Source organism: Colobus angolensis, unplaced genomic scaffold (assembly GCF_000951035.1).
Source record: "Colobus angolensis palliatus isolate OR3802 unplaced genomic scaffold, Cang.pa_1.0 Scaffold19, whole genome shotgun sequence".
In the NCBI taxonomy this organism is placed as follows: Eukaryota; Metazoa; Chordata; class Mammalia; order Primates; family Cercopithecidae; genus Colobus; species Colobus angolensis.
The window spans coordinates 14,667,647-14,691,235 of record NW_012115043.1 but is presented as its reverse complement, the minus strand read 5'-3'; the positions used below and the strand labels follow the sequence as shown (position 1 = coordinate 14,691,235).

Below are 23,589 nucleotides of genomic sequence, written 5' to 3'. Positions count from 1 at the left end.
TGGCTTCAGCCTATCATTGAGCCGTTCAATTCACAGTAGTTGTAGGGAGGAGCAGTTATTACTAGAAAGGCAACGTTGCATGGTGGGCTCTGGAGAGACAGCCTGGATTCAAATCCCCATCCTGCTGTTTACTGTTAGACTTTGGGTGAACTGTGTAAATTTTCTATGCCTCTTGCCTCATCGGTGGAATGGGAATAATAGTGACTAGTTCATAGTGTTGTAAAAATTAAATGAATAAAGCCTTTAGCCTAAGTTCTGGCAAATGGTATCGCCAAATGTATGCTCATACTATTATTATTTTTATTATAATAGTTATTATTTTTTAGATGTAGCCTCACTCTGTCACCCACGCTGGCGTGCAGTGGCGCGATCTCAGCTCACTGCAGTCTCCACCTCCTGGGTTCAAGTGATCCTCTTACCTGAGCCTCCCAAGTACCTAGGACTATAGGCACATGCCGCTACATCCAGCTAATGTTTTGTTTGTTTGTTTTCTGTATTTTTAGTAGAGACAAGGTTTTACCATGTTGGCCAGGCTGGTCTCGAATTCCTGACCTCAAGTGATCCACCAGCCTCAGTCCCCAAAGTGCTGAGATTGTAGGCAAAAGCCGCTGCTCCTGGCCCATGCTATTATGGTTAATACTGTTACACAAAACCTCAAATTAGGGAGGATGAGTGAAGATTTGGTAATATATTCCTGGAAGGAACCACTGATCTATCAGCTGTGGCTTATCTACTTTCACCTTCAAGGAAATGAATCTAGGCAAGGGATTTAGCGCATATGTGAGCCATTTATTAAAGAAACATTGTTTCCCTATTTTACTTTGAATTGGAACTTACCCTTAAAGATGATTGGCTTTAGTCATGGGATAGGAAGAGGCAGTATAAATAAATAAATGGCTCATGGTCAACTTCCCTGACTAGTAACAGATTTCAAAAGTACTGTCTTAATGGTTCCTACCAAAATATGCAGTACTATTTTAATCATGAACTATGTATTATTACGGCCATGGGTCAGAATCTAAAAATCAGGAGCAGCCAGCCTTGTTGCCATGACTCTTAACAGTCCACACAACACTGGCTATCAAGATAGGATACCAGTGACAAACTAAAAATATATGATATTTCTTGCAGATTTTAATCTGTTGGTGCCTGGAGTAATGTATGCAACTTTATTTATAGAAACTTAAGATGAACTGAGGAGGCTAGCAAAGATTAACTCATTTAACAAAAGTGTCTTGAACATTTTTTATGGAAAAGGACTGCCTTTGGAGCCAGGTGAAACTATTTCAGATAAGAATGTAGCTACACTAAGGGTTAAGTGAACTGATAAGGAAATGTAATCATGATTGCTTTGCTTTTTATCGTTTGGGAAGTGTGTCACAAATTACATACAACTTATAAGGGGATTTTGAAAGCCACCTTTCATAAGTTTGGGGCTTTCATGATGCGGCAAGAGATATGAGACTTTCCCCCAAACGATAATATATTTCTATTTTAGAGAACAGTTTGGCAGTATCTGGTAAATTTGAACACGAGCATACCCTGCAAACCAGTAATTTCACATTTAGATAATTGATCCCAAGAGAAACTTTCATATAAATTTGTACAAGGAGACATATTCCTAAAATGTTTGTAATAACCTTATTTGTAATAGGGAGAAATTGGAGGCAAGCTGAATGTCAATAGGGAACTGGATAAATTGTGGTATGTTTATAAGTAGAATATTATATAGGAGTGACATGTATATGCCAGTGCTACACATTGTCAGCATACATCAGTCTTATATATTGAATGTTAACTGAATAAAGAAGAAAAGATACTATGTAGAAACATACAAAATGATGCTATATATCATTTAGGTAATATATGTAATGAAAATATTAAGTAATGTGTGAAAATGATAAAAAATTTAGGATAGTGTTTGCTTCTAATGGGAATTATAATTACATAGGGGTTTAAACTATACTGGTAATGTTCTGTTTGTTGAGTTGTGGGCACATGGCTTTTTATTATGTACATTTTAATATGTCTGGACTAGTTTAGAAACATTTAAAAATTGAAAGAAAATGTGTCATATTTTGTTGAGGTTTGCATTTCAGTGGAGATAAAATGAGAGATTTTTTTCCTGCTTAGTTGATGCTATTTCTGTACATTCTCTATTTTCTACAATGGGTATATGTTATTTTAATCATGTTAAAGGAAAAACTGAGAAATAATGTATCTTTTAGAAAAATAAATGATTGTTTTAGGAATTTTTGGAAAATATAGGCAAATTAAATGAAAAAATATTAATACTTTTTATAATTAATTTTCTAGTCCTTCTGTAAACTTTATTTATTTGTTTTTAATTTTTAAAAATTTTTTGAGAAGAGCTCTGGCTCTGTTACCCAGGCTGGAATGCAGTTACATGATATTGGCTCACTGCAGCCCCCAATTCCTGGGCTCAAGGGTTTCTTCTACCACAGCTTTCCAAGTAGCTGGGACTATAGGCGTATTCTACCATATCTGGCTAATTTTCATGTATTTTGTAGCACCAGAGTCTCGCTGTGTTGCCCAGGCTGGTCTCGAACACCTGGGCTGAAGTGATCCTCCCACCTTGGCTTCCCAAAGTATTGGGATTACAGGTGTGAGTGACCGCACCAGCTCTATAAATTTTTATAGAAGTTAAGCATTATTATATATTCTTTTTTGCTACTATTTTTCCAGCCTGTTGTTATAAAATAAACATTTAACATATGGGACTGGTATTTTAAAGTTACTTTAAAATATATTATCCTCTGAATGTAAGAACATGGTTTTGCTCATTGGCTGATGTTCTCTCTTCTTGCAATTAGTTGTTGCTTCTTAAGCATGGGTTTTAATAAACTTATATTGTACCTTATGTTTGGTTTATTTTAACTGATTTTACAAATATCAGGAAATAATAAAAATATTTACTGAGCAGTTACATGCCCAGTGATAATACTGTTGATTTATAGTAGTAGAAGATAAAAGCTTTAAATTATGTAAAAGGTAAAATTTTCTTGGGAGGGAAACAGTAATATTTTAACTCTTAATTTTACTGGTTGTATATAGTATGTGATAGGCAGATTTATGAACACGACAGTGGAATTGTGGTTTTACAATGTGAGCTCTTTAGGATTTGATGTAGTGCTAGTGGTACTAGAAAAAGAAACAATAGGGCTAATACTGTTTTACAGCGTACCAGGCCCTGTGACTTACAGGATAATATAAACCAGTTCTTGCCAAACTTCATTTTGTTTATAAATCTTCTGTAAATCTTGTTAAGATGCAGATTCTGGATTCACTAGGCCTAGGATTCTGCCAGAGCTTCTGCATTTCAACAAACTCCCAGAATTTGCCGATAAGTCAGTTTTAAGGACCACATTTTTAGTACTGAGGATGTACATTAGTGCTTCTCAAACTATCTGCGAAAGAGTAGCTTTTAAAAAATATTATCTAGTATTGCACAGAAGAATACTTCTTGGAAATAAAGAATGTATAGAAGGCAAAGGGAGAAAATTGTATATTGTATATTATAAATGTATATTATACAATTGTATATTAATGTGAATGTAATATTTCAGTAAACCTTTTACAGGTGTAAAGTCAGTACATCAGAATAAACTGTTTCCAAAAAATGTTTAGATATGTCACACTATATAGTACAGTTTTTAAGGACAGGTAATTTTGTAAAAATACTGGCCCTTGTGCTAAGCAGCATCTCATGTATCCATCATATTTTCTGAATATTCTTTCTATTTCTAAAAGTTTTTGATTCTCCTCTTCCTCCTACCTAGGCCAATTCAAGGCTCACTCTTCCTTGGATTAGAGTAATTCTATAAAACTACTTAGCATTCATGCATAAAATGTTACCTGAAGAGATTATTCATCCTCTCAACAAAAATTTAAGCACTTAATTACACACAAAATTCTGTGCTAGTCTCTTTTGGGATTATGAAGAGGAATAAAAAGTTCTTGCCCTGTAGAAATTTATGGACCTGGATGACAGAATCCATCTCCCTGTTAAGAAATTTTATTATATATTAGTATTGACCTGTTAAAGGATATCAGAATCTTAAAATACTATTAAGTAGCTTTTTCAGATGTAGACCTGATTCATTAACTGGGGTAGTGTTTATTTTTCATTCATTCATTACATTAACAGATTTTATTAGTCACCTACTGCATGCCCATTAGTGTGCTTCTCCATTATGAGAGTCTAGTGAGTGATAACTACAGACATAATTCCCAGTCTCAGGTAACAGACTGTTGTGATTAAGTCAACTCACTTGAGTTTTTCGTAGTTGTGTTTAACTGAGAGAGACAGTCACATTCAAGGATTTGTTTTACAAAGTATAACATTATTTATCTAGACATTAATGTTGGCAATTTATCATAGGGGTAAATAAAGAAGTACAATAAGAGCACTTTTCTCTCTTTGAAACTGCATTTATTCTTACTTTTTTAACTTTCCATTTCATTAGTATTTCACTTTGAAGCATAAACACTCATTTATATCCAGGCCTCATCCAGAGCTTTCTGTTGGCTTATGGATTTTGGCTGATTCTGCTGGCTTTTGTCCACTTAGAGGCTATAAGATTTCAGTAATTCATGGGAAATCTTATAGCTCTTTGAATATCACAAACCTGTGGGTACTTGTTCAATCCGGTTAGATAAGCTGGTTTCTTACCACCTTTCTTTCTGATAGTTACCATGAGGTCTATGGAGAAACTGATTGGACATTTATAATATCGAAAACTCAGCAGCATTTTAAAGATTTAGCAGCTAAAACCTCCTCCCATCCCTTTGTCATTGTCATTTATTCAGCATCTGCTATGTGTGTGGCAGGCATCATTCTGAGGATGTCATTGTTGGGGGAAAAAGAAAAAAACATAGGGTCCCTGTACTCTCAGAATTTGTAAGACATAGTCTCTAACTTGGATAATGATGATGATGATGATGATAATAATAATAATGGCTAGCATTTATTATGTGCTTATTATGTGCCAGGAACTTTTCCAAGTGCCACATATATTAACTCATTTAGTCCTTTTGTAACAACCTGTGAAGCGAAGGTATTATTATTGCCATCATCTACATTTTTACAGATAAGGAAACTGAGCTAAGAAAATTTAATATGCCCCATGCCACACAGCTTGTATGTACCAAAGATGGAATTACCTTCCAGTCTGGCTCCAAAAATTTCACATTTATCCACTACACTATGCTGTGCAATTATAACAGATAATTATGATTTAATTTAAATGGATAATTAAATAGGCAGTTTTAATAAGTAGGAGCCATGCAATGATGGAATGCTCACTGCTGTGGGAGCACAGAATAAGCTCACCTAATTTTATCTTGTTAGGGTCAGGGAAAGCTTTCCTGAGAAAGTAATCTTTATTCAAAGAGCATAAAACTCCCTTACCAAAAAAAAGCCATTGAAAAGAATTGAAGATTTTTTTTTAGTAGAATTTTAAAAACAGTGGTTTCTTTTTTTTAAACTGATTTTCATACAAAGAAATAACAACATACGTTTGTAAAACTGTAAGTGTATTCTGAACTGGGAAAGATCCTCTGGTGATGATACTCTATAAATTGGATGAGATAAATTATTTAAATGAGCCATTTTAAAAATTAACCAAAAGAAAAAATTCTTGTATTTTTGAGGTGAGAAACCAGATAAGAGTACTATTATATAAATAATACTAGATGTGTTCTCTCTCTCTCTCTCTCTCTCTCTCTCTCCCCCCCCCCCAACCTTGGATACAACGAAAGATTTGATTGCCCACATTTTGGGAGGCCAAAATGGGAGGTTCTGTTGAGCCCAGGAATTCAAGACTAGCCTTGGCAACAGAGGAGACCTCATCTCTACAAGAAATAAAAATATTGGCTGGACATGGTGGTGTGTGCCTGTAGTGGTGTGTGCCTGTAGTCCCAGTTACTCAGGAGGCTGAAGTGGGAGGATTGCTTGAGCCCAGGAGATTGAGGCTACTTTGAGCTGTGATCATGCCACTGCATTCGAGCCTAAGCAACAGCGAGACCGTGTCCAAAAAAAAATTTTTTTTGGATTATGTGCTGTTTAGTTTAAATATGGAAGCTACTTTGATCACTTCAGGTCTGTTGTCATACTGTAGCAGGGATTAACATTTCTAAGTTCCTGCATCAGGAAATGAACAAAGAGAAAAGTATGAAATCTTTATAGACCACATTTTATAATATCAAAGCTTTTGTGAAGTATTATGCATTCATAGATGGAATTATTTAAGATTTGCCAACTAAATTTTAGATTTTAAGTATAGAAATTAATGGTTTTTGTAATCTTTCCGTGCATCAACTGATTTTATTAATTATTAATAACGAGTGCTTTCCATTTTTATAAGATGGGAACAGTGATTGTTTAGGGTGTATTTGGAAATATTTTTATGTTCAATAGCATATTGTGGCTAAAAGTCTGGTGTAATAGATAATTCTGATAGTATTGCTCTGTCCTTCATAATGTATATCATCTCATGTATTTAAAAAATCTCATTTATCTTAGTGGCTATTAACAGAATTCAAGATCTTAATTAGGAGTCCTGGGAGCCATGTTTGACCCCTTTTGTTAGCATAGTAATTTTCTATCAATTTAGAATATGCAGCATAATAGTTGTATATGTAATGATCTCACTGATTTACTTCCTTTATATTTTAAAATTGAAATAGCATTCATTTACCAGTCCCATTGGTTGATCCACTCCAGCTCCAACTTAACCATTGCTTGCTTGGATTTTGTTCTTTTCTTGTCACTGCAACCACTCCCTTAGGCCATTTACCTTCAGCCTGTGTTCTCCAGCCTGTTGGAAGTTACTACATTATTTTGCTTTGTTGTCTTCTATTCTGTCAGCCCTGTGAGTGCTCTGGTTTATGACATTTTTCCCTTTTGCTCTATAAGCAGCCATGCTTATTGGCTAACTCTATGTGGTATTTGAGAAGTTTAAACTCCTAGTCAACTAACCTATTTCTTTCATTGGGACTGTATTTGACAGCTAAGCTACCTTCTACTTTTAAAACTACATGGATGAATACATACATAAAGAAAAACATTTTGCTATTCTAATTGCTGTAGTTTTTTTTTTTTTTCTCTTTAAACTGTGGGGTTTCTCCCTAATTTATATTTATCTGGAAACTTCCGGTATTTTAATATGGTTTCAGTGGGGGGTGCCTGGCTGTTACCTTACTAGACCTTTTTATTCTGTGTTTATCCAAGAGATCTTTATTCCAAGTTGTCTAAGTTCTTGCTACTAGAAGTGTAGTTCGTAGGCCAGCAGCATCAGCATCAGCATCACCTATTTGTTAGAAATTCAGAATCTCAAGTCCCACCCCCAAGACCTTATGCATGTTAACCTGCATTTTAGCAAGATCTCTACTTGTTTGATAAGAACATTGAAGTCTGCAAAGCACTGCTGTAGGTATCAGTCAACTAGATGATATGTTGACATGCTAATAGTTGTACATTTCTATAACCGATTTTAAACATATGACTTGTGATAATCTTATTTAAATATTGTGAATTATTTCATAACTATTCACCTTGTTTCACCAAAAGTTATACTCTGGGTGGGTATTACTACTACTGTGTGAAAGGAATGACAGGAATAATCCCAAACAGTAAGCTACCCCCAGTCCTTGAAGTGAAGTTTTGGTGGACAGTTGTAGGTAATGTAAAACTGTGACAAACATTTTGCAAGTCTATTGTTCCTTCTCCCAGCATCAGTTTGCACCTGTAGATGAAGCAATATTATTCCTTTCTTGTCTCTTGGACAGTGACTTTTAAACAAAGTTGCATTTGCTAAATTGAACCTCTAAGGTGTTGGGGAAAATATCTAATTTTTATCCTTAAATGAGAGAAATTATGCCTTACTGATACTTGATATGTGGATTAATAGTATATGCGTATAATCCCAATAAATAGATATTGAGGATTCATGTCCAACTCTTGCTTGTATTTGAGGAAAAAAGTTTATAGACTCCTATTTTCTGGTGCACTATGACAATCCCGGTCATTAGCAGTGGGAACAGCAAAACGGTTAGGTTGGCTAGCAGGGTAAAAGACACTACATGTAATTTACAAAGTTAATAAATTATGTGTAGTCATTTAGCAACACCATAAATATATTTCAGACTTACATATATTTGTATAGTGGTGCTTTAGGAAATAATTAAAAAAAAAAACTGTAGTGTTTTTACTTTTGTAAAAAGTTGTTGTTCAAGAATGAGGAGAACTGGGAGAATACAAAATTACCCTTTCATTGTCCTTTAGCATTCAAATGTAGTGTGAACAATGTAGCTGTTCCGCAAGCACATTTTAATTGGCATTTTTCTAGAGTAGTATTGTTTTAGGATGACAAACAATATTTAATTGAGTATGTTTATAGGTTTTGATGCCTTCCTTTGTGTGCCTAAGAATGACAGTGGGAAGGGTGGCAGAGAGAACATCCAGATGTATGTGAGATAGTGATTTGTCACTTAGTATTCATTTTAAGTAGTAAAAGCAAATTCTATGGGCCAGGCGTGGTGGTTCAGGCCTGTAATTCCAGCGCTTTAAGAGGCCAAGGCTGGAGGATCTCTTGAGCCCAAGAGTTTGAGACCAGCCTGGGCAACATAGTGAGACCCCATCTCTTAAAAATTTTTTTTAAATTAGTTGGGTGTGGTGGTGCACTACTATAGTTCCAGCTACTCCCGGGAGGCTGAGGTGGGAGGATCACTTGAGCCCGGGAGGTTGAGGCTAGTCAGCAGTGATCACGCCACCACACTCCAGCCTGGGCAAAAGAGCAAGGCCCTGTCTCCAAAAAAAGAAAAAAAAAAGGTAAACTCTATGGGGTGACGTTATCTAAGAGCCACCCTATTTCATATAGAGTCTACTAAATGTGGCTGTATCAGACAGGACTTACGGTTGTGGTTACCAGAGAACACTTGTGGTCCTAAGTTGTGAATATCACCCAGATTCTTCTTGAATGTCTGTCTATCACATGTCTATCAGTAATTCTAAAGTATGTAAAAATGAAACAAAGATTTATTTGGGAGTTAGCACTCCCAGAAGATTAGTTTTAAAACAGAACAGCAGAAGGAGTTGTGACATGCATCTATAAGCAACTGTAATGATTTGACAGTTATTTAGCCCTCTATTCCTAGCCCTTTCATTGAACTGACAGCGTGCCTGCAAAGATAGTGAGGCCTGTTCCAGTTGCACTAATGTCCTCTTAAATGGTAGCTTGCATTCTGGGTAATGATAAATGTTCAGTGATTCATGATTTTTTTAGTCCCAGGGGATTCTGGATGGTTTCAGGTTTCTGTGAGCCAGGGTAGTTTTGTCTCTTACTTGGGCTTCTTATACATTTGTTTGGTCTTCACAATGTCGGTTTTAAATTGGCAGAGATATATATGACCTGCAGTTTTAATTAATAGAGTTCAAAGCCTTCTTTAGAAACAGTATGATTTTGGAAGTGATGCTGTACTTAAGAGTGTGTAAAAGTCTGAGAACCAGTACAGGTTTCATTACATAGTAATTTTGTAACACTTGTTTTTATTTGTAAACTTTATCTTTTTTCCCCTTTGCTTTAAAAAAAAGTATGTTTTAAACTATAAGGAGAAATGTAATAACAGCTACTGTGAAAAGTAACATTAGCTTTATTGTTTTTATGGTGTTTGTAATTTCTTTCTTAAGAATTTAAATCAGCTATTTTTAATAAATGTTTTCCTTTTTACATGGCTCAGTTTCTGTAGGAGTATATATTGTTATACTACAGTAGTATTAAAATGAGCATAAACAGACCTTTTTTGTTGAATATCTGCCATTTAGGAAAGGATTCATTTCTAGCATACTGATTGTGGATTAGTTTTAGTATTTTAAGTCAAACTTGTAATTGCCTAACCCTTTATTTTTAGGGTCTCAGGGCAGGGAATGAATAGGAGGATAAAGATAAGTATTTCCCTAATTTATTACAATTGAGAAATATATTTTCTTAATTCATTTTTTTAAAAAAATTATCCATTGTATTTCCCTTTGGATGTAAAGTAATCTTAGAGGTAATTTTAGTAATAGTTTACAGAATTCTTATAGCTCCCCATCCCATCAGAAGAGCTGATACTTTGAAAACATTGGTGCTCATGGTTAGTGTTTATTTATAGAAACCCACTTTGCTTTACGATCAATAAGAAAATGTTTTTTGACATTAAAATCTTAAAAGGAATAAAAGAAGCACTTCTGCTGTTAGCTTTTCAAATAATGAACAAGAAACTTGGTTAGAGATGACCATGTGTAAGTAAGTCTGTATATTAATTAGGTGAGTGTCATTATGCTCAATTAGCGGGACTGCCAAATAATCTCTTTAATACTCTGATCTTTTTCCCCCCTAGGGTTTTACAGACAGCCCTCATTACAGTGATCACTTGAATGACAGTCGATTAGGAGCCCATGAAGGCTTGTCCCCAACACCTTTCATGAACTCAAATCTGATGGGTAAGTTGGTAATTCTCTGCAAGTAGTCTTCTCAAAGCTTCTTTGGTCAGAGACATTTTTTATCCCTTTGTCAAGGAGGGACAGGTAAGTATCTAGAAGAAAGTTCTTGAGTTTCTAGCGGCATCTAGGGCTTTTCTTGTTCATTACAGCTTGAGGATCAAATGTCCAGAAAATTGGGAGTCTTCTCTTAAAGCATTATTGTTTTGGTGTCAAAAAAGGAAGTGGCAGTGTTTTGATTGTCAGTTTTGACAACGTCTTCGTGACCTCAGGCATTACATGTGTTCTGGGGCAGAGAAGTATTGTTTTAGGGGCATTTGTGATGTTACTGTTTCTCTTAACAGTTGTATTATGTTGTAATTAAAAATGTAACATAGCAGTGATTTTAGGCAGATTTTACTTGCATTGGACAGTATTTCTCCTGGCACAATTTGATTAAAACATAGTACATTTAGATATTGCAGCGTTGTTTTAAGCACTTGGCTTCATAGTAGAACTTTTTAAAAGTTTTGGTTTGAAGAAGTGAAGTTGCACTTTCAGGAAGGGTATGAATTACCATCTAAACCTGATTTTTATGTTTTGGCAAAACCTTTGTGGTTAATCATGCTCTGCAAAACACCCCTCCTTTCCTTTCTCCTTCTCTGTCTCAAATGAAAGTTTAAAGTTGTTCAGTCTAAAATTATAAACCCAAGCGTGTTTTTTTCAGTTTGAATACCATTTTTTAAATATGTAAATATTTTACCTTTTTGCAAAACCTGATTGAAAATAATCTGTATGTTTTATGACATTTTTTTCTTGCTTATGCTGAGGCTGAGCATATTACAAAAACTTTCATCTGTTTTACCAGTTATAACTGTTTTTCCAGTTATTGGCATCATATAAATATGGAAAGTTTGTGTAATAGACATTGATTTCATTACTTATTTTATTTCTTAAGGACATGACCTATATTGTGATCTTAGAATCATTCTTTTAAGACACAGCCATACTAATCTAAGTGGATTACCCAAATCCCAAATCCTGGTGGTCTGCAATTTCTGTAAAATGATTTGCTTTGCACAGTCTTTGTTTCCTTTATTCTCTGTAGTGTTGAGGAGACAGAGTCTGATCGTCTAGTGTGGATTTTGCCTAAGGTGGTTGACAGTTTGAAGCCAGAAGAACCATTAGAGTATGACAGAAGAGTGAAAAAAATCTAATCAGCAATAAAACTTGTGTTTAAAATCACAGTTTGTTTCAGCGTAAATAAATGCACATAGAAAATCACGGTATTAAATGTGTTATCATTCCAGATAAAAAATCAGAGTTAGGTTTATAGTAAATTATTTGGGTAGGGAAAACTTTCTAATTTATTTTTTAAATTTTCAATTCAGCTTACCATCAAAGTAAAATCAATGTAACACTCCAAATAATTTCCTTTTGGAGTATAACTTTTCCCCAAGTAGGATTTAATTTATATTAAGTGTAGTAGGGCAAGTAAAAGTCAGTGTTTTTGTAATTTTGAATTTCTTAATTGAGAATATAACTCTGAACTGTAAAAAATCAGAAATTGCTCTTTTTGTATTTATGTTTTTACCTTTATTCTTCACTCATAGAGATGACTTTTAGGCCCAATGGAATTTCATCATTAGCACAGCTTTGTGCCAAGGTGACGATTAAAATTTTGTACGGGACAAGTGTGGAAATTAAATGAATACTAAGAGGTATACATGTCAGTTACTTGCTCTGAGCAGATGTTGACTAACAGTATTTCTGTAATTCACTTTGAGGTAACATTTTCTCAGTTGGAGCAATTACAAGCATGTGCTTGTTGGTTTCTTTAGTTTTCAGATGATTTTTAGAATACTTTTAATAGTCATCCATACCCTATGTATAAAATCAACATCTAAAAAAAGTCTTGAAGTAAATAATTATCTGTAAGTAGATTGATCTCTTAACAATTCAAATGAAAAATTCTGCATTCATCTGAACTACATTGTTTAGGTACTACTTTGTATCAGATGCAGATATACAAACCATACATTTTCTTTTCTTATTTTCAAGACAGGGTCTCACTTTGTCACCCAAGCTAGAGTGCAGTCGCATGATGATGGCTCACTACAGCCTTGAACTCCTGAGCTCAAGCCATCCTCCTTCCTTAGCACAACACCAGCTAATTTTTTAGTTTTTTTATTTTGTAGAGATGAGGCCTCACTGTGTTGACCAGACTGATTTTGAACTCCTGGCCTCAAGTGATCCTCCTGCCCCAGCCTCCCAAAATGTTGCAATTATAGGCATGAGCCACCATGTCTGGCCCAGACCATACATTTTATTTGTGACTGTTAACTACCTAATGTAAAAAATGCTTACTTATATACAAAAGAAGGAGAGAGAACCCTGAAATGATTAAGCAGATAGGTTCAAAAGAAATTCACTGGTCATTGGCAATATCTGATATACTTCACTTATCTTTATTTTCAGTAAAAATGATCAAATGAAGTACCTTAGTCTAACAACAGTGTAAACAATCTGCACAACAATAGCTTGATCCAAAATAGCTTGCTTTTGGAAATGAACGCCTCTTAAATCACAATGCAGTTCTATATAGCAACAGGCAATCCAACTCGATATGAGCTGAAGTAATTGAACTGACACCCAAACATGTGGTTTTATAGCAATATGTAGAGTTACAATGGATAGACTGACTTTTCTGGCTGTTTGATAATTTAAGGGAGTTTCTGGCTGAAAAACCTAAATTGTTAAAGTTCTGCTGAGATGTGTATGGTAGTATTCGAAGCATTTGGAGCGATACCCAATCATCTCTACAGGTAACAGTTGAGAGTGGTGCTGTGAATGATGAATGTTCAGAAACAGTTAAAACTAATAGGAAAGCAGTAACATTTTCATGTTGCTATCAACATATAAAAACACCATTAAGTGGGGGAGGGATTGTACGTCTAGGGAATGTTGTTATTTTGAGTATTATGTTCAGCCATAAGCACATTTGCCTGAAGAAATTGTGGATTATAAAGCACCACTGTCTTCTGTGATAGAGCTTCCAAGCACTTTAATGATTTTGTACATTGCAAAAATGAGAAATTTTGTCTAACAAGGGTTGATAACAATTCAATAATGAACAATTTGCGAAAGTGTGTTTATATATTCATGTAGATATTTTGAAGCGTTTTATGCTGAAACAGTTAATGTTTCTTTTATGAATTGCAGAATTCTGTGGATATGTCAATATGGGAAAGAGGGCTTTTCTTATGTTTCAAGTGAAATAAGTACATCTTTTTGACACATCACTAGGTAATTAGCATCAAGCAGTTCTGTACTCTGTAATATTACAACTAGATGAAAAGCTTTGACCATAGCAGTGAATCCCATGGTCAGTTCAAGTCTACTATCACCAAGTAGCCTTGTCTATCTCAAGCTTCTTCCGGCTCTGGTCCATTTCTCCACCCTTGATTCTCTCGTTAATTTCAGTAATATTTGTTTTCCTTTACCTATTCATAATTAGTCATATTTTTGATGATGGCAGGATCAGTTTACTGGTTGAACTTAGAAACAAATTATTCTCACAGAATTGCCTGCTTTCCATCCCCAAGTGATTGTGTAATAAACTACTATTATCTTTTTATCCCTCCATGTTTATAAGCTTTACTTATTTTAGGATGTATGTATGTCTGTATGTGATAAAAGGGAGACTTAAGGTGTAAGATTATCTTCGCTTTTGTTTGTTTTCTGAGACCCTTAATTGTGTTCCTTTCTGAGACCCTATTTTGCTTCTAGAGATGGTTTATTAATTTTCCTTTTCAAGAGTGAATGTAATATGTGGTGGTACAGGGGAAATTGCAGGCTGAGAGTTAGGAGGTGTGGATTTTAATCTAGATTCTGAAAATAATCATTGCCTTTCTGATAGAGTAATGCTGAGAATTTTCAGAGGTCTTATACAGCTCTAGAATTTTACAATTCTGTAATCTCATAAATTTAATAACTTTTATTCAACCCTGAAAAAGGCTGCAACAAGAATTATAATTGCTATTTTGCAAATGATTAAAACTAAGGCAGAGGACAATTAAGTGTTTCTTTCTGAGGTCACAAAGCCAGTAAATGTCAAAACTAAATGTAGAACTTATATCTCCTGACTGTTAGTTGAATGCTATTTCCATTAAACCACACTGTTTAGGTGTTTAAGATACCTGTTCTTTCTTCATATCTCAGGTTTTTTACTAGCGCAGCATTTTCTTAAACCATAATTATGGAGACACTGATCTTGAGGGATGACCGTGGAAAAAAGTCACGGTTCCACAGTGAAATAACTTTGGACACCATTTTGTGTCAGTTGTTCCCTCTTAGAAATTCAGATTGTTCTTTGGAATGTTAAAGACTCTGAAAAAAGAAGCAGCTGATTTAACTTTGTTTAGCTTCCTACACCCCAAAATCACATTAGGCATAGAAGGCTTTCTGTAAAAAGCATCATTAGCTTCTGAGAAACTAGTTTTCCATGGGACACTGGGAAATGTTTCCGGTTTTTTAAGGGAAAAAAAAAGATCATGAAAGATCTCTGAAAAGTAAAATAGCATGATGTTAATAGAATTGCTATACAGTCATCCCTTAGTATCTGTGAGGGATTGGGTCCCCTGATGCTCAAGTCCCTTATATATATAAAATGGTATAGTTTTTGCATATAACCCACACACATCCTCCTATATACTTTAAAACTAATATTCTGGGAGTGCTAACTCCCAAATAAATCTTTGTTTCATTTTTACATGCTTTAGAATTACTGATAGACATGTGATAGACAGATATTCAAGAACAATCTGGGTAACATTCACAACTTAGGACCACAAGTGTTCTCTGGTAACCACAACCGTAAGTCCTGTCTGATACAGCCACATTTAGTAGACCCTATATGAAATAGGGTGGCTCTTAGATAACGTCACCCCATAGAGTTTACCTTTTTTTTTTCTTTTTTTGGAGACAGGGCCTTGCTCTTTTGCCCAGGCTGGAGTGTGGTGGCGTGATCACTGCTGACTAGCCTCAACCTCCCGGGCTCAAGTGATCCTCCCACCTCAGCCTCCTGGGAGTAGCTGGAACTATAGTAGTGCACCACCACACCCAACTAATTTAAAAAAAATTTTTAAGAGATGCGGTCTCACTATGTTGTAACTTATAAGCAAACCAGGTGTCTTCCTATTGCTGCTGAAATGTCTTTGCTTAACTCCACCTTCTGTATCTCAGAGCTTAAAGGGCCCCTCTGGTAAAACTTCTATGTTTTATTTCCATTTCATTGTAGATTACGTAGGTTTCAGTGGATTTGTCTGAGAATTTAAGCCCAAGTACGCTTTTTTTCCATATATCTGGTACCTCAACCAAATTTTAAAGAAAATTATTTTATAAACTTGATACTGCTTGCACTATAACCTATGAAAAATTCTGAAATCTCCTAGAGTTACAAAATATGTAGAATCACCATTTTCAGACTATCAAAGGGTAATACAACCCTGCCCTCAAAAGTTAACGATTTTGGCTGAGCGGGGTGGCTCACATTCCCAGCACTTTGGGAGGCCAAGCCAGGAGTATTGCTTGAGCCCAGGAGTTTAAGACCACCCTGAGCAATATAGTAAAACCCTGTCTCTACAAAAAATTAGCCAGGCATGGTGGCACATGCCTGTGGTGCCAGCTACCTGGGAGGCTGAGGAGGGAAGATTGCTTGAGCCAAGGAGGTGGAGGTTACAGTGAGCCAGATCACTGTACTCCAGCCTGGGCAACAGATCCAACACTGTCTTTAAAAAAAAAAAAAAAAAAAAAAAAGTGTAAGTTTGATATACTTGAAATTTCTTCACTAGATGAGATATTGAAAATGATTATGAAGTGTTTAAGGGAAATAGTATCTGATTTGATAGTATTTCATAAGGATGAGGCCTTTTACTTTTTCTACTGTTTTATTAACCCCAAGTTTCATGAAAGAATATGATTGTGTATTCATTGATCTACGTTCTCTGACCTTTGGCTGTACTAACACACACAAAATGTTGGCACTAAGAGAAACTTGAATGAAAGGAGCCTAGATACAATTGAAGGCACTAAAGCCAAGAAAAATGAAATGACTCATTAGTTTGAAACATGACCGTGGCCAGGCACAGTGGCTCGCTGTAGGATCACCTGAGGTCAGGAGTTCGAGACCAGCCTGACCAACGTGATGAAACCCCATCTCTACTAAAAATACAAAAAAAAAAAACAAACAAACTAGCCAGGCATGGTGGCGCATGCTTGTAATCCCAGCCGTTTGTGAGGCTGAGGCAGAAGAATTGCTTGAATGCGGAGACAGAGGTTGCAATGAGCCGAGATCGCGCCGCTGCACTCCACCCTGGATGACAGAGCAAGACTCCATCTCTAAAAAACAAACAAAACAGAAAAAGAAACATGGCCTTGACTCCCTTGATTTTAATTAGTACACAGTCCCTTTCTTCTACGTTGCTTTTTTTTCCCTTTTTTTAACTTCTCGTGTTCAACCATTTGTTTCATTTGCTACCTTTTTTTGCATTATAGCTCTGCTTTTTCTTTCTTTGACTACTGCTTAACTCTCATTAACCAGTCTGAGTTGTTGAATACCTTCCTCCATCTTTTTCATGTATTCATTCATCCATTTTTTTTCTGCCCTTTACCGTGCCCTTTTTCTGCCTTTTCTGCCTTTTACAGAGGAAAGTACTGTGTGGTAGAATGGTAGAATATTAAAGTGAATAATATTCAATCTATCTTTACAGACTTTATTATTTTAGTGTGATAGAGGGATAAGATTTCAATAATTAATATACATGGCAGAATGTCAGTGATACGAATAAATTCTTACAGACATTCAGAAGAGATTACATTCAGGCACAACCAGAGATGATAAGGAAAAGTTTTATTGTGGGTCACATAATATTCCAGTCAGCACTCTTTCTGTTATAAGTGACAGAACCTAACTTAAACCAGGTGAAACAAAAAGTGGTGTTTATTAACCCATTTATCTAAGAAGGCTAGGAGTAGATTGATTTGGAGCATGGGGGACCTAGGGGTTTAAACAAGGTCATCAGGACTCCCTCTTTCACCTTACAAATGTTTTGTTGAAAGAATAAGAACTGCAGAGGCAAATTGGGCCAAGGACAGGGGATGTGAGAAATGGGAAAAGGTGAGAATACAGTGTTCTGGTCTCTCCTTCTCTAGATCCCTCACTCCAGTATTTCCAGATTGCTCCCTGGTTGCTATATTATATTGTAAGATACCTTATTCCTTAGTGGTTTGGAATGTTTTTGTTCAGTGGACATGTGCATTTAATTTATAACATCCTGTTCCTGGCAGTATCACCTTTTCCATGCCCCTGCCCTGCCTCTACAGCCTAAAAAGCACTTCTCTTTCTATGGTTAGAATGAATTTGATAGCCATTCTTTGAAGCTGAAGCTGTTTCTGTGAGCCAGAGATGACCTGAAGGCTTCTTTTCTACCCAGTCTGAGAGAGACCAAAGTAATACTAACGCCTTAGTTTGAAAGAGGTTCCACACTTTCCAGAGTACTCCTGTATGGACTCAGATCCCTCTTATCTATGGGTAATTCATCCTCAAATGCATTACTTGAAAGAGTAACTAGGATTTCAGAAAATACAGGGAAAAAAATGTTTTATTTGAATTTTTAAAAGCTTTTTCAAGAGGCTGGGTGTGGTGGCTCAAGCCTGTAATCCCAGCACTTTGGGAGGCCGAGACGGGCGGATCACGAGGTCAGGAGATCGAGACCATCCTGGCGAACACGGTGAAACCCCGTCTCTACTAAAAAATAAAAAAAACTAGCCGGGCGAGGTGGCGGGCGCCTGTAGTCCCAGCTACTCCGGAGGCTGAGGCAGGAGAATGGCATAAACCCGGGAGGCGGAGCTTGCAGTGAGCTGAGATCCGGCCACTGCACTCCAGTCCGGGCGACAGAGTGAGACTCCGTCTCAAAAAAAAAAAAAAAAAAGCTTTTTCAAATATTAAAAATAATATAATATTAAAAAGTGATCTATATATTATTCACTAGGTCTTAGAGTAAACAAAGAATTAGTTGTTGATTTTTTTGGCATATTTTTCTCAGAAAATTTATATGGTAATAATATATGTCCTGTGTTTCACATTTGAATCTTGTTGCTTTTTCTCCTTAGTTATTAACCCACTGTTTCTAACTCAGATCCTAATCCATTAATGACTTTATATTTGATTACATGGCTCCTTAACACCTTTTTCATGGACCTCACCAAGTCTTCAGTCTTTTGCCTAGTATTCAACTTACAGTGGATTTGTTCTGTTTATATATTATGGGATATTCAACAGAAGATTGATCAAAGCGATTGACTCTGGCTTGAGACTGCCTTACTCTCTGTAGAGGATATTTCACAGAGTTTTGTTTTCTTTTTTTTTTTTTAAGTTATCTGGTCTAATGGATTTTTTCGTGAGCTCACAACATTGGCTTAACTGTGTGTCCTTGCAAACTCCAGAGACTTAAATGAAGTGGACCACCTTTACTGTTATTTGTTTATCCAATGCATTTCCTCATTGTCACTTGGGTGTGCATTGTCAATGATCAGTAGTCATCTTTATGGAACCTTATTGTTTTATAGTCGGCCAGTTGCATAGATCTGATAAATGGTTCTTCTTTGAATCATCCTATTGTTTGTATCTAGTTCTAGCCAAGTGAACATGAACTCTTAACCAGAGTTCTGAGTTTTGCCTGTAGTGGGGTGGATGACAGGGGCTGTGGCTACTTGGTCACTAGAGAATAAGAGAAAGATTGCTTTTAAGGAGCTTTTGTAGCTTTACAGTTCTGCTGTATGCATAGAATTTCAGAAGCACACCATAGCACGCAGTTGAGAATTTGGGACACTGTTTTGATTTAAGAAAAGTCCTAGAGCAGCATTAACAGATCATGCCTCCTATGTGGTAACATTTCAGATTCACTTCTTTTTTTTTTTTTTTTAAATAGAGATGAGGTCTTGCTATCTTGGCCAGGTTAGTCTTGAACTCCTAGGTTTAAGTGATCCTCCTGTCTTGGCCTTCCAGAGTGCTGGGATTATAGACATGAGCCACTATACACTATACCTGGCCCAGACTCACTTATTATAGTAAAGATGCTGCCTTCATCATTTAATAAAGGCTTTCAGAATGTTTTATGTAAAATAAATGCTTTCATATTAAAATTCTCATAGATGTTTGAACTGGATAAATAATATGTCGTAAAGAATAGAAGTAGTGGAAGGTATTACTGGTACTCCCCGTACCCTGAAAACTCCAGGGCCTCTTTCAGAGTGAAGAATTCACAGTAGCTTGATTAGTGGCCGTGGTATTTATATAAGTTTTAATTAGCCATCAAAATAATTTTTTTAAAAAATTTGAAAGCATATACTGAATTGCTTTGGTTTAAATTGTACAAATATTACTATTGTTTGAAGGTTTCCATTACATTCTGATCCTTTAGTTGTATAGGTTTTTTACTACATTGCTGTATTTGAATAAGCCTCACGTCTTATGTGAAGCCCCATAAAACGGTTGCCTATTTTGAATGTCAGTTCACCATTTTTGTAACCTCCTTATTTCCACATCTCAGCTTCTTTTTTTTCCTGGAAAATTCAGCCTTTGCCTTTCATAATTCATGGTTTTTGTGACTTCCAGTTTGGTATTTGTTGTTTTTATTTGTGATTTTAGATTTTAGAGGGGCTTTTTTTGGTGGTAGTGGTGTTTGGTTTTTTTGATTTTTGTTTTTTGAGACAGAATCTTGCTCTGTTGCCCAGACTGGAGTGCAGTGACACATCTATGGCTTACTGCAGCCCCAACTTCCCAGGCTCAAGTGATCCTCCCACTCAGCCTCCTAAGTAACTGGGACAACAGGTGCGTGCCGCCACACCCAGCTAATTTTTAAAAAATTATTCTTTGTAGAGACACGGTCTTGCTGCGCTGCTCAGGCTAGTCTTGAACTCTTAGGTTCAAGCGATCCTCCAGACTTGGCCTCTCACAGAGCTATGATTACAAGCATGAGCCACCATGCCTGGCCACTGATTTTAGGTTTCTGTGAACACTAGAACTTGCCATTCTACCTGTATTTCAGGACTTTCTGATACGTACACACGTGCATATGCACCCACACACACATATATGTATGAGGATGAGTTTTTAAATACTTCTTTATCTTGAAAAATGTTTCTTTGGGTATTTCCATATACGTGGTATGGTTTGGTGGTTCCACAGTCATTCTTGTATTACATATTTGTTTTTTAGTTTGCGTATACCTCTGAAGGATTATCACATTCCTAAGTTCCATGAAATTTTTAGGGAGTCACAATTAAATGGGAGTACATTACTAGGCCACTTCACAGCAAATTAAATCAATTAGTAAATGTATAGTTAATTTTAAATTTTATTAATTTCTCTTACATACTTTCCCACACTTGTCCCTGAGATTAGAGATTAGCAAACTGTACACAAAGAGCCAGATAGAAAATAGTCTAAGGTCTGTGGTCCAGGATACCAAAATCAATGATAATCAATGAACTAGGCCATAAACATATAATTCATGGCTTATGAACTAAGCCATAAGCATGTAACTACTTACATGTTTAAATAGCTATATAAGTACTTAGATATGATTTGGGGCTATAAAAATAACAGTTGGTGGCCTGGATTTGTTCCATACGCTACATTTGCTAGTCTTGCTCTAGATAATTTAACGAAAATACTTTAAATAGTACTAACTCTGCCAATTTGTTGAAGAGTTAGTAAGTTATGTATGGCCGGGCATGGTGGCTCACACCTGTAATCCCAGCACTTTGGGAGGCTGTGGCAAGTGGATTACCTGAGGTCAGGAGCTGAAGACCAGTTTGGTCAACATGGCAAAGCCCTGTCTCTACTAACAATACCAAAATTAGCTGGGCGTCGTGACGCGCACCTGTAATTCCAGCTACTAGAGAGGCTGAGACAGAAGAATCACTTGAACCCAGGAGGCGGAGGTTGCAGTGAGCCAAGATCACATCACTGCACTCCAGCTTGGGTAACAGGGCAAGACTCTGTCTTTAAAAAAAAAAAAAAGTTATATATGTGAAATTTTATAGAAAGTACCAGGTTTTTTCTTTTTTATTTAAAAAACAAATTCAGACACGATAGTTGGTGGTTGTAGTGGTGAATTACACTAAAGTTTGAGGAGCTATACTGCCTCTATACAGAATGGTAAGTTACCATTTAGTTGAGTTGTTTTTCTGCTGTTTTGCTTTCAAATATGATGTGGGCAGATTTCTAGGCAAATGTCAGATTTTCTCCCTCTGAAATCCTATGTTTCCCTTAGTTTTCTATAATCAGAAATCTTTTAGAAAAACCCTACTTCTCAAAATAGCAATATAAGATTGTAGCTTTAGTGTACTACGACATTGGGAGAGGAAAAGGTGAAAATTAGGCTGCTTAATAGAGGTGTGGCAGTTGAGCAGTTGCATCTCTATTGAGCAGCCTAATGTAGAGAGAAGCCTTCAGAGAAGAGCTGCAAAGAATCTATCGAGGGAATCTATGATGAGAGGATAGTGTGAGAATAGCCCAGTAATAAAAAAAGCATACTGTTGCTCTAGTGAAAATCTGTACTGCCCAACATATGAGAATCTCCCCAAAGGGTATGTGCAATAAAAATACAGCATTTTCTAGGCTGTGTATAAGTAATTTTTGTAAGATAAATGTAAATTATAGATTTTGATGCAGTTTATAAAATACAGAATTTTAAAATTTCATGTACAGTGATTAATGGTTAGGGTTTGAGGAATTTTCTGGTTATTATATGCCATTCACTTTCAACTTAAGGCTGTCTTCTATCTTAAGGGTTTAACTGGGACCCTGTCTCTACAAAACATTTTTTGAAACATTAGCCAGGTGCAGTGGCATCTGCTGTGGTCCCAGCTACTTTTCAGATGTACATTTGGAAAAGTTAAATGCAAATTATATAAAGAAAACAGTCCCAAACACAGTTACGAAGATGAATTTTTATACCCAATAAAAGAAGACATTGTGTCTTAGCTCCACCACAATGGAATTTAACCCAAGGAAGTAATTGAAAATACACATAAAGATGTGTATGCAACAATGTTTGCCACACACAGTATTTTGTAAAGAAAAATTAATATCACCCAATATGGGACTAATTAAGTTATAATATGGTCATATGATGAATAACATTGCACTCATTAAAACTTACCTTTCAGGCTGGGAGAGGTGGATAACTTGAGGTCAGTAGTTTGAGACCAGCCTGGCTAACTAACATGGTAAAACCTGGTCTCTATTAAAAATACAAAAAAAAATTAGCTGGGTGTGGTGGTTGGAGCCTGTAATCCCAGCTACTCAGGAGCCTGAGGAGGGAGAATTGCTTTGAACCCGGGAGACGGAGGTTGCAATAAACCAAAATCGCACCACTGCATTCCAGCCTGGGTGACAGAGCAAGACTCTGTCTCCAAAAAAAAAAAAAAAACCCACTTACTTTTCAAAATAGTATTTTGTGATAGGATTTTTATACAGTATTTCATAGTGGAAAGGCAGAGTAATGTATTACTGCAATATGTGTAGATAATAAAATCTAAATAATATCAAAAAATTAACATTGGTCTGATTGGAAGTTAGTGTCAGGAGATACACCGTATATCTGAAAATATGCTATACTTTCACAATGAGCATGTATTATGTTTATACAGAAAAAAATACTTAAATAAAACTATCTCGTAACATAATTGGAAGATAAGAGGAAGGGAAAAATGTTTAGCCACAAAATCCAAAAATATTATTAGCAGACTTTTCTTGGGAGGCTTAATAAGACAGTTGTCACGATATACTAAGCACGTTGGTTCTTCGGCAGGATTCCCTGTGTGGAGCCACAAGAACAAATCTTTTTTTTTTTTTTTTTTTTTTTTTTAGTCTCACTGTAACCCATGCTGGAGTGCAGTGGCACAATGTGGGCTCACTGCAACCTCTGCCTCCCAGGTCCAAGCGATTCTTTCATGTTAGCCTCCTGAATAGCTGGGGCTATAGGCATGCACCACCATGCCCAGCTAATTTTTGTATTTTTAGTAGAGATAGGATTTCA

General features: G+C 36.0%; 1 protein-coding gene across 5 annotated transcripts in view; it reads left to right on the top strand.

The window, feature by feature from the left end:
• Positions 1-23,589, top strand: part of TCF12 (transcription factor 12) — a 389,423-nt gene that overhangs the window by 171,060 nt on the left and 194,774 nt on the right. For all 5 annotated transcript variants that reach the window (XM_011940522.1, XM_011940525.1, XM_011940527.1 and 2 more), the window contains one exon: positions 10,402-10,504. In XM_011940522.1, the coding sequence (XP_011795912.1) occupies positions 10,402-10,504 (103 nt within the window). The remainder of the gene's footprint in view (positions 1-10,401; positions 10,505-23,589) is intronic.